The sequence below is a fragment of the Zingiber officinale genome, unplaced genomic scaffold (genome assembly GCF_018446385.1).
Source record: "Zingiber officinale cultivar Zhangliang unplaced genomic scaffold, Zo_v1.1 ctg51, whole genome shotgun sequence".
In the NCBI taxonomy this organism is placed as follows: domain Eukaryota; kingdom Viridiplantae; phylum Streptophyta; class Magnoliopsida; order Zingiberales; family Zingiberaceae; genus Zingiber; species Zingiber officinale.
In genome coordinates this window covers 45280-57317 of record NW_024589951.1, presented here as the reverse complement: position 1 = coordinate 57317, position 12038 = coordinate 45280, and the positions used below count along the sequence as shown (strand labels likewise).

Below are 12038 nucleotides of genomic sequence, written 5' to 3'. Positions count from 1 at the left end.
GGAAGGGGGTTCGGGCATTTTGTGGATTTCCGCCGCTGGCCACGATGAAGCTTTTCTCCTTCCCAAGCTCCCCGCCGGAGCCGACGAAGTCGCCGGCGCTCCCTGCTTCCTCTTCTCTACCCCTTTCCCCCAGCAGCTTCACCCCTGCGTGGCCATCAACAGGAAGGGGGAGATCGGTTCATATTGTTGCCACCAGCCAAGGAGAGCGCTATTCCTTCTTGTGTCCTTCACCGGCGCCCGGCAAGGCCGCCGGCGCTGCTCTTCTCCTTTCCTTCCTCTCCTCTCGCCGCAGCAGCCACGAGCAGGGAGGGGGAAGCTCGTCTCTCTTCCTCTCCCAGTCGGCGTCCACCACAACAGCTTGTGGCTATCACTGTGACCGATCATCAGGACAGTCTTCGCCATCGTCTACCACCACAAGGCGGGCTCCGCCACCTCCAGCAGGTGGTGTCACCGCCGCCGGCAGTCGCTGCCGCCCCTTCCGACGGCCCCCACAGTTAGCTCCGGCGTCCTGACAGCTCGCATCGACGGCTGTACATTTGAGATCCGGCCCTTTGCGGCGTTTCTATGCATCCATTGTGTTTTCTGGCCATCGAGCCGTGATGTTCTATTCTTTGTATTACTGCTATGATGATCCGGCCTGCGTGCCGCGTATCGGCCTATGAGCCATTGTGTATTGCCACCATCAGATTCAGCTTATCAGCGGGTCCCCACCCATCCCATTGTTGGGGCCACAACGACTCGGTCAGCACCATGACCAGCTCATCCATCCATCCGAGGGCGCCCCCCTGGGCCAGGGTACGTTCTCGTACCTTTTCTGCATTTAGTTAATTATTTTGTCGTTAGTATTCGATTGCTCATATATCTGTGGGATTCGCCTCGAGCACCGAGGTACCAGAGGCCGGGGCGACCCGGTCGCTGGATACAGGTACAATTGACCGGAGGAGGACTTCTGACGATCTGGTCAACGTAGAGGACAGCTCATCAACCGGGTCATGGGGATGCGGTCAACCTTCCAGACACGTCACCCCCCGGCAGGTTCGTTTTCTCAGCTTCCGGACAGGATCAAATATTATTCACTAATATTGTCCATAAATGTTTGAGTTCAACATATATATGTATATTCAAGTTTATTTATTTAATTTAATAAATTATTCAATTTTATTTATTTAATTTATCACGTAATATAAATAAGTAAATATAATTGGAAGTTATAATCAAATGAAAATTCTTTATTGATCATCAAAATATAAATTTTCTAAAAAAACAGGAAAACACAAATAATTGATGGGTCACTGAAATAATGTATCACTTGAGGAAGATGGAGATTGGGCTCCTCACCACAGCCCTCGCCGGTGAAACCCACCTCAGTTGCCCCTCGATCACCGGCGGCCTCCGTGCTCCCAGGCGGCCGCGTCGCTTGAAGCTGATCTTAAAGCTCTTCTTCTCATTCACCCGCTCGAACGTCAAGCTTCTCGGTACCACAACCGCCGAGACGAACTTCGGCACCTTCACCTTCGCGTAGTACGTCGCCGGGGAATGGCCGACGTTGGTCACGGTCCTCGTGAAAGTCACCGTCCTTTTCTGGTTCGCAGGCAATCGGACGGTGATGGAGGGATAGTTCAGGTCTCCTTCTCGGATGCTCTTGATCGACGAGCAGTTGATTTTCCGGTTAACGATGGATCGAATTTGATGGTCAGAATAACCGAGGCCGCAGAGGTAGGGATAGTAGTCCTCCGGCGAGTTGTCGTAGACGAGCCCCGGGTCGAGGACCTTTAGCGGCTTGACATGGCCAGCGCCGAGGGCGAAGAGATCGGCCGGGAGGTTGGTCTCGTCGGGGATGGGTTTGTTGGTGTTGTCCTTCACGTATGCGGTGGTCATTATGGCGGATTTGATGGCGGCGGGCGACCAATCGGGGTGGACTTTCTTGATCAGGGCGGCGACGCCGGAAAGGTGCGGGCAGGACATGGAGGTGCCGGAGATGACGTAGAATTTTTCCGTGTTCCAGGCGGCGAGGACGTCGACTCCGGGGCCAGTGATATCGGGCTTGAGGATCCCCGGCGTGATTTGGCTGGGCCCGCGGGAGGAGAAGGAGGTGATCGCCGGCGAGCGGGGCACGTGAGTGACGGCGCCACTGAACACGATGGAGGCCGTCGGGCGGGCAGTGGAGTTGATGTAGGCCTTGATCTTAAGTCCGTCGGCGTAAGGAATGTTAGACCCCGGGACGGCGAGGGGGGGGCTGGCGTAAGTGCTATAGCCGTCTAAATCATAGTTGGGCAACACTATGCCGGCGCCGCCTGCTTGCTTGACGACTTCATCCAATGGGAGGGCGGGATTGCCACCGCGGTCGCAGAACACGATCTTTCCCTTCACGTTGACGCCGTCCAGGGAACCCTCGAGGCAAAACCTGGCCCTGCCGTCGAGCAACACGAGAGGGTACTTCTTCTTCGGCGAGAATCCCCGCGGTTGGTACAAGCTCTGGCCGCGGAACTGGCGGCCGTCGCCGAGCTTGACGGTGGCCGAAAACGAGCGGTCCATGGTGCTCGCTGCCACCGTGAGCAACCACGGCGCGTCGTTGGATACGGTGGAAGGGTACGGCCCTGAGTTGCCAGCAGCGCAGCTGACGAAAATTCCTCTGCTCATGGCGTGGAACCCGCCGATCGCGACCGGTTCATCGTAGAAGGGAGTAGGCTCGCCGGCGAGCGAGATGGAAAGCACATCAACGCCGTCCTCCACCGCGGCGTCCATGCCGGCGAGTACGTCGTACCCCTGACACCCGTCGTCCGTGCACACCTTGTACATAGCGACGTGCGCATGCGGGGCCACCCCGGCGGCGAGGCCCCTGGCGAGCCCGTACACGTTGGCGTGCTTCACGAACGCGCCGCCAGCGGTGCTCGCCGTGTGAGTTCCGTGGCCGCCGGTATCGATCGGCGAGACCGTCGACCGGTGCCGGGACCGGTCGTAATTGACCAAGGACCGAACGCCGATGAGCTTGTTGTTGCAGAACTGCTTCGTCAACGACGCGTTCCCGAAGTCGCACCGACCCTTCCACTTGGCGGGCGGCGGCGGAATGCCGTGGTCGTCAAACGAAGGATGGCCGGGGGTGATGCCGGTGTCTAGGATGCCGATGATGACGCCTTCGCCCATGTCGGTGATGTTCCACACGCTATGGGTGCGGTGGCGCAGCCCCAGGAACCGCGGCGTGTGGGTGGTCAGCGGACGGTAAACAGAGCTCCGAACGGCGCGCACGAACCAGTCCACCTTCGACAAAGCCGCCACCTCCCGCTCCGTCAACATCGCCGAGAATCCGGTCATAACATTCCGGTAGGAGTGTATAACCCTCGATGCCGCATCATCTTCTTCGATCTCCAAAGTGCCGGCGACGTTCTTCAAAAGGGAGTTGTAGTCGCCGGAATCATACGCAGAAACCGGCGGTGGGATATCAACGAAAACAATGTAGGCTTTGAGCTCTTCGTCGGAGTAGGCGGCGCCGCCGCCGGCGGCGAGGAGAAAGGAAACACAGAGGAAGAAGAAAAGAATCGTCATTAACGCTATTGGATATTCTTTACAAAAGAATTTATAAAAGAGATTATTTAATAATTATGGTATTTTTATGAAATTTGGCAAAGCATTAATCTGTACATGACTAACCCACAAACTCAGTATCTCTTATTTGGAAGAAAAAAATAGCAGGTGATTAAGTGACAACCTGAATATGTTACCCTTATACTATGATCAGGGGACGCATTAATTTGTAATAATGATTTATCAATTCAATGCATTTGAATTAATTTTAGAAAATGAAAGGGCAAAATTTTGCATTTATAATTGTAAACAATAAAACTTTTATTTAAAAAAACTGTTTTATAAAAATTAGTAAAATGTCTTCGCAATTAATCAATAACACTTTCAAGTTGCTTAAACATAATAATAACTATTGTGCCATATTAAACAATTTAATAATGTTAATAATTAAAGAATTACTTGATAAAACTCATTTAACTTTTCAGAGGTAAAATCAAAATTTATAAATATAGAAAAATAGCTAAATTGATTATTTTTTAGTTGTTTACTTAGAGCATTCAATGTTAATGTTACAGTGCTGAAAAAGGTGTCCATGCCAATGTTAATGCCTCAGGCATTAACACCGTTGTGGATGCCCTTATTCATGATAATATAAGGTATTTAATTGATTTTGTAATAAATATCATGCATTCAGATTTGCATCTTAATCAAGTAATTTTGCCCATTTTATTTATACCTTACTTTTAATAAAAGGAAGGAAACATGGAAAATAAAGGGAATATTATTTTAATTTAAATATAAATATAAATAATCATATACTAGTAACGTGAGAGTATCCGATAATAATAGTGATTCTGTTTAAAAATCATGGAGATAGTTAATTTGAGATGTGGCTACTGTGTTGATTGAATATAAACTTCATTCCACTTTGTAACACAAGAACGTCAGTGTCGAGTTAGGGAAGGGGTCCCCGGCATTAGCCCTCCGACGATCAAGTCAGTCACTAAAAAGATAAAAAAGACAGAGCAACAGTAGACACAGTGTGAATATTGAATAGCGCGTACCTCCGTCCGTGTATGGACCCCCCTTTATATAGTGTCTTGATAGACGATGTGCACGCTCCTCCAGGCGTGGGTATATTCTCCAATTTGTCCTATGAAAAGACCTGTCAGGAAAGTGCGTCTGACATCATACCTTAATAGAGCATGCATATCCCTAACAATACAGTAGAAGCTTCCGTCGTACGATCCGTCTGTTGATCATGTCTCATGTCAGCGGTACTATCTCCCAAAAAGATATTGAGAGATGCGTCAATGATCTCGCTGCTTGGCTGAGCGGGGAAGCCGCTCGACTGGGGACTCCTCCGCTCGATTGGCATCGACTGCTCTTCCTTACAGTAACTGGGTACAATAGCTTGTTTTCGCCCGACCAGACTAACTCTCCGGTCATCCCAATGCTCCTCTGCTCCTTGATGAGCATCTAATGATCTTGGCTACACGGGCATTCTGTTTGAACCAGCCCTTTGCCAATTGGGAGCTTCATGCTCGATCGGCCATTGCAGTAAAGCTATGCTCTACCCCCTTTTGGTGAGCTCGTTAGTTCTCTGACGTTGACCTCCTTGACTTTGATTTTCACGTTGGCTGCTATCTCAATCCTTTTAACTAGCACTTAGTAGGCCCCCCTTTATCTCCGTATCACAAGTCTTCCCCTCAAGTCTAGTCGAAAGAGGCTTCAAGTCCGACTGATTGGACGAGTAGTGCCTCTGGTGACCTCTGCCAGTCGAACACTCTCTGTGCTCTGGCTATTAGTCGGCTCATATCTCCTAATTGCTGTTTGACTTTAGTTTATTAACTTGAGTCTAACCGTCATTCAGATATAATGATCATCAAAGTTTTATCGTTGACTCAGAGATCTAATTCACCGACCGACCATTCCTTTCTCTGTTCTCGAGCTCCTAATCGAATCACATAATCTTCGTCGTTCTACTTCCTTTGCTGACCTAGGTATGTAGCTGCCGCCCAGATCATACCTTATAAGTCTGGTGGTGGATCGACCGTTCGGCTATATCATAGTCAGGTACTTGTGTCGATCGAGATGGTTGACGACAACACTTAGTGAATTTTTCCATTTCTTTGTGTTTTTCTCGGATGAGCTCCCTTTCGCAGTGGCTGACGTCATCTAAATTTTTGGAAGACTGTGCAAATCTTTGATTATTATGATCGAGCACACGACTATGCCTTTGAATTAAGTCCCATTAATGCTTTCCGTTAGCCGACTGTCATGTGTCCTACCTTCTGCCACAGCATGTTTGACTTGCTAGGCGGATATCCACTGATGATGTGACAGGCGCCTTTTCAAATTCTACGACCAAATTTCATCTTAGTTTTGCGTAACCCTTGATTGGATGGCTCTGGGCGATCGGTCGCGAGATTTATAAACCTTCATTTACTCACCATCGTCTTCACATTGCCTTGCACTTTCATCTTCGAGCACTCTCTACAATGCTTCTCCTTCTCATCTTCGCTGGCGACCTTTCTCAATAAGGTTCTTCTTTCCTCCTTTTGTTGAATCCGTGCTTTGCTTCTTCTTGCTTTCCTTGTTTTCAATTGTTGGTTCTCCATAATCTCCTATGTCTATCTCCGGGCTATGGTACACTTCCACTGAGTCCAAGTTTAACGAGAATGAGATAGACAAGATGAAATCCACATACCATTTTCCATCTGACTATCAAATTGTCATTCCCTCCGCCTACGACTAGTCACACGAACCTCCCGCCGGCTTCCTTCCCTTCTTTAAGGATCAAGTTTGTGTCGGTCTCCAATTTCTTGTTCATCCTTTCTTTTCTGCCATCTGTAAATATTTTCATATATCCTTGCACTAACTGGTTCCAAACTCCTTTAGGTTGTTGTGCGGTGTAGTAGTATTGTTATGCCTGCACGATATTCCTTTAACGCCTCAGATATTCCATTATTTTTATTATCTTAAGTTATCTGAGTCCGACATCTTTTTATTCCAAACCCAAGTGGGACTGAGCCCGATCCGCATGTGGATGTTACAACTGACCTACCTCCCGAACGGCCTTCCATACTGTCGATCGCAGTGGCCTCAAAGTCAGCCACTTCCAGTGAGCCTCTGATACAGCGCAAGAGGTACCACGGGGAAGCTTCCTCCCACTCCGCCACTTCCTCCCTAGAAACCCCCGCCTGAGTAGGTTCACGCCCGTCCTCCGAGCGGGGGGGCGGGGGAGATATCCTCGCCCACCTTTCCCCAACCGCCTAGGTCCCCACATCTGTATCTTCCGACCCGATGCCCTCTCAGTCTGGGTTGCCATCGGGGTCCATATGTGCGCTGCCTGTAGCGTATATGCCCCCTCTCTCATCTCTATCGACCATACAGGTATCCTCCATCCACCCATCCCCGACGTCCAAGTCCATGGGCAAGGTGGCTTCTGAACTTTCTGGTTCGAGCGGCTAGAGGCAAATAATGACCATCATCCATTTCTCCACTAATGAATGGTGTCGTCCGAGCAACGTCGATGTCAGGGCCCGCGCGATGGTCATCTCTCCGAGGAAGCTTGCGAATAGCCATACCCAGATGGCCACTGAGGTATGTATATTGCATCTATATTTACTTGCTTATTGTCCACTGTGCACGTACTAACTTATTGTCACTGTAGTATTGGGTCGAGAGTCTAGCCATATGTCAAAGGCTAGCCTTTTTGGAGCATGAAGTCCAATAGTTGCGCGCTCCGAGTGGCCAATGAGAGGTTGTTCGGGCATGTTCGGAGTAGCTGACTTCTAAGGCGGCTCAACTGAAGGTCGATCTGTAGAAGAGCTCCAAGCTGCTACAAGCGGAGAGGGCCAAGAGCGCTAAGCAGGCCTCCCAGCTAGAAAGGCTCAACAAGCAGGCCACCTCTTTTGAGTCCAAAATCCTTTCCGCTAATACTAGGAAGCTCCGAGCCATAGAAGATTTGGAGATCAATAATAAAGAGACTTGGCTCTTGGCTTAGAATTTGAAGGAGGCTAAGGCCGCTTTAAGTGCCAAGCGAGAGAGTCGATCAGCTGAACAAGCCTTACTGAAGGTTTAGCTCATTGCTAAGGATGCCGAGCTGACCTTGTTAAGGACCGAGTTGGAGGCCTTCCGCTCGGCCTCCAAAATCTATCAAGACGGGGAGGTCGACCTGTTCAAGGTTTTCAAGCGGGATTATCTCCACTCGGACTCCTTCAATGACCGGTTCACCGACCGAGTGCTCCGTCTCTTCAATTTCGACATTGATGGGACTCTTGACCAGTTGAAGGACGGTGGCTATTTTCTGACCGCACTGACCAACAAAGTGATCAACCGGGAGAGCTGATCGAGTCACTACCGAATGATGTGCTAGATTATCTTGAGCGACCCCCCATCTCTACTCCACAGGCCTCCTTTTGTATTGTCTCCCGATGCCTTGTAAAAAATTTTCTAAGTGTCAATGCATAATCACCCGTTAGACGCATCTTTCTTCAATTAATTTTTGCAAGTGTTCCCTCATGCATCGTCGTTCGGCGTTTCTTCACTTTGTTAAATTTTGCAAATGCTCCTTCATGCCCTATCATTCGGCATTCCTTTACTTTATAAAATTTTGTAAACACTCCTTCGCGCCTAGCTGTTCGGCTTGTTACGATTCCACAAGTGTACGGATTCATCGTCAGTAATATAAAAGATTATCAAACCCACAAGGACTGGTTATAAGCACTAATGAAGACACACTTAGGATTAGCTACACTATCGATGATTGTAAATAATCTAAGAAAAAAATCGGGAAGCGAAGAATGAGAACTAGCAACGAGAGGAAAATCAAATCAAATCAAATCTTATTCACTGCTTTTAGGAATGTAAATATTTTGTTTCATTTCTAATTTTCATTTTTTTATAATTGAATATAGAAAATCAAATCAAATTATTTTTCAACACGGTTAAAATATGCTTTCTATTATTATTTTCAGCCACTAATCCATCTAAAGATCTCATAATATAATCATTTCAAGTCCTATAAATTTCTAAATTTATAAGGAGTTTCAATATGCTCTCTATTACTATTTTAGGTATTCTTAGTGGTAGGGTTATAAATGAACCGAGTTTTGGGGTGTTCAAGCTTATTTGATAAAGTAATCGAGCCAAGTTTAAAATGAACCAAGCCTTTGAAAGGATTGTTCAAGTTTGGCTTGATATATTTTTTATGAGCTTGAGATTGTTTGAAACTTGACTTGAGCTTTGTTCGTTTAAATATTATCGAGCTCTCAATTAAAGCTTGTTTGATTGTTTAAAACTTTTAGTTATTTGATTGGTTATTGAGGTTGATAATTCAAACTTATTTATTTATTTTATTATTTAATTAGTATATTAATAAGAGTTTTAATAATAAATATATTGTTCATAAATATTATTCACGAACATTGTTTACGAACGTTAACAAGTTGAATACATATGTATTCAAGTATGTTTGTTTAGTTTAACGAGTTGTTCAAGCTTGTTTGTTTAATTGATCACGTATATATTAAACGAATATAAACAAGCTCTACCAAGTCGAACATTAAACTTGTTCACGAATGTTTGGTTCATTTATATTCCTATCTAGTGGTGATCCAAAGATATTGAAAAAAAAAATTTCTTTTTTTCTTCTTCTTATTTAATTTTTTTTCCTATGTCTATTATAGGAGATCAGGCCCACGCTGAACTTGAGGAGATATGACAATGAAAAAAGTTATGAATTAGTTGAACAAACAAATATAAAATGAATTCAAGTGTAAATTACATAACGGATAACATAAGAAAAATTACAAGTGTCGAATCGATAAAAAAAAAAATGGAGTGTTCTCTTACCAACAATTCATGCTAAAATTGATAATGTGGATTTCTTAAATTATAAAGAATTTAAATATATTTTTCATTATTATTTTCGACTTTTCTATATATATATATCAAAGTAGTAAAATGGAAAGATAAAATATATTAATGTACTCTTCCAAAGTGTAATACTGGTCAATTCAGGAAGTTAAGTGCTGTTTTTGGTAAATTGCCCTTTATTATTTGTTTCAATTTTACAGAATATATAAAATTAACTTTAGAATTTTCTTATTAAGAAAATTGGAAGTTATAGTCCAATGAAAACTCTTATAGATCATGAAAATATAAATTTTCTAAAAAGGAAAACACATAGATAATTGACGTGTCACTGCAGTGGTGGATTACTTTAGGAAGATGGAGATTGGGCTCCTCACCACAGGCCTCCCCGGAGAAACCCACCTCAGTTGCCCCTCGATCACCGGCGGCGTGAGTGCTCCCAGGCGGCCGCGTAGCTTGAAGCTGATCTTAAAGCTCTTCTTCTCATTCACCCGCTCGAACGTCAAGCTTCTCGGCACCACAACCGCCGATACGAAGTTCGGCACCTTCACCTTCGCGTAGTACGTCGCCGGGGACTGGCCGACGTTGGTCACGGTCCTCGTGAAACTCACCGTCCTTTTCTGGTTTGTTGTCAATTGGACGGTGATGGAGGGATAGTTCAGGTCTCCTTCTCGGATGCTCTTGATCGACGAGCAGTTGACTTTCCGGTTAACGATGGATCGAATTTGATAGTCAGAATAGCCGAGGCCGCAGAGGTAGGGATAGTAGTCCTTCGGCGAGTTGTCGTAGACGAGCCCCGGGTCGAGGACCTTTAGCGGCTTGACATGGCCGGCGCCGAGGGCGAAGAGACCGGCCGGGAGGTTGGTCTCGTCGGAGATGGGTTTGTTGGTGTTGTCCTTCACGTAGGCGGTGGTCATTATGGCGGATTTGATGGCGGCGGGCGACCAATGGGGGTGGGCTTTCTTGATCAGGGCGGCGACGCCGGAAAGGTGCGGGCAGGACATGGAGGTGCCGGAGATGACCTTAAATTTTTCCGTGTTCCAGGCGGCGAGGACGTTGACTCCGGGGCCAGTGATGTCGGGCTTGAGGATCCCCGGCGTGATTCGGCTGGGCCCGCGGGAGGAGAAGGAGGTGATCGCCGGCGAGCGGGGCACGTGAGTGACGGCGCCACTGAACACGATGGCGGCCGTCGGGCGGGCAGTGGAGTTGATGTAGGCCTTGATCTTAAGTCCGTCGGGGTACGGAATGTTAGACGCCGGGACGGCGTGGAGGGTGGCGGAAGTGCTATAGCCGTCTTCCTCATAGTTGGGCAACACCATGCCGGCGCCGCCGGCTTGCTTGACGACTTGCCCCTTTGGGACGGTGGAGACGCCGCCGGGGTCGCAGAACACGATCTTTCCCTTCACGTTGACGCCGTCCAGGGAACCGTCGAGGCATAAACTTGCCCCGCCGTCGAGAAACACGAGAGGGTACTTCTTCTTCGCCGAAAATCCCCGCGGCTGGTACAAGCTCTCGCCGCGGAACTGGCGGCCGTCGCCGAGCTTGACGGTGGCCGAAAACGAGCGGTCCATGGTGCTCGCTGCCACCGTGAGCAACCACGGCGCGTCGTTGGATACGGTGGAAGGGTACGGCCCTGAGTTGCCAGCAGCACAGCTGACGAAAATTCCTCTGCTCATGGCGTGGAACCCGCCGATCGCGACCGGTTCATCGTAGAAGGGAGTAGGCTCGCCGGCGAGCGAGATGGAAAGCACATCAACGCCGTCCTCCACCGCGGCGTCCATGCCGGCGAGTACGTCGTACCCCTGACACCCGTCGTCCGTGCACACCTTGTACATAGCGACGTGCGCATGCGGGGCCACCCCCGCGGCGAGGCCCTTGGCGAGCCCGTACACGTTGGCGTGATTTACGAACGCGCCGCCAGCGGTGCTCGCCGTGTGAGTGCCGTGGCCGTCGTTATCGATCGGCGAGACCGACGACCGGTGGCGGGACCGGTCGTAATTGACTAAGGACCTAACGCCGATGAGCTTGTTGTTGCAGAACTGCTTCGTCAACGACGCGTTCCCGAAGTCGCACCGACCCTTCCACTTGGCGGGCGGCGGCGGAATGCCGTGGTCGTCAAACGAAGGATGGCCGGGGGTGACGCCGGTGTCTAGGAGGCCGATGATGACGCCTTCGCCCATGTCGGTGATGTTCCACACGCTATGGGTGCGGTGGCGCAGCCCCAGGAACCGCGGCGTGTGGGTGGTCAGCGGACGGTAAACAGAGCTCCGAACGGCGCGCACGAACCAGTCCACCTTCGACAAAGCCGCCACCTCCCGCTCCGTCAACATCGCCGAGAAGCCGGTCATAACATTCCGGTAGGAGTGTATAACCCTCGATGCCGCATCATCTTCTTCGATCTCCAAAGTGCCGGCGGCGTTCTTCAAAAGGGAGTTGTAGTCAACGGAATCATACGCCGAAACCGGCGGTGGGATATCAACGTAAACAATGTAGGCTTTGAGCTCTTCGTCGGAGTAGGCGGCGCCGCCGCCGGCGAGGAGAAAGGAAACACAGAGGAAGAAGAAAAGAATCGTCATTAACGCTATTCGATATTCTTTACAAAAGAATTTATACAACAGATTTTTTTAATAATTATG

The 12038-nt window shown here is 48.5% G+C and overlaps 2 protein-coding genes across 2 annotated transcripts; both read right to left on the bottom strand.

The window, feature by feature from the left end:
- Nucleotides 1–1305: 1305 nt before the first annotated feature.
- LOC122037475 (subtilisin-like protease) lies at nucleotides 1306–3543 on the bottom strand. The gene has a single exon (XM_042596972.1). The coding sequence runs from the start codon at nucleotides 3541–3543 to the stop codon at nucleotides 1306–1308; it is 2238 nt and encodes a 745-aa protein (XP_042452906.1).
- A 6203-nt stretch (nucleotides 3544–9746) lies between these two features.
- LOC122037474 (subtilisin-like protease 4) lies at nucleotides 9747–11978 on the bottom strand. The gene has a single exon (XM_042596971.1). It carries the CDS (start codon nucleotides 11976–11978, stop codon nucleotides 9747–9749), a length of 2232 nt encoding a protein of 743 aa, XP_042452905.1.
- Between the last annotated feature and the right edge of the window lie 60 nt (nucleotides 11979–12038).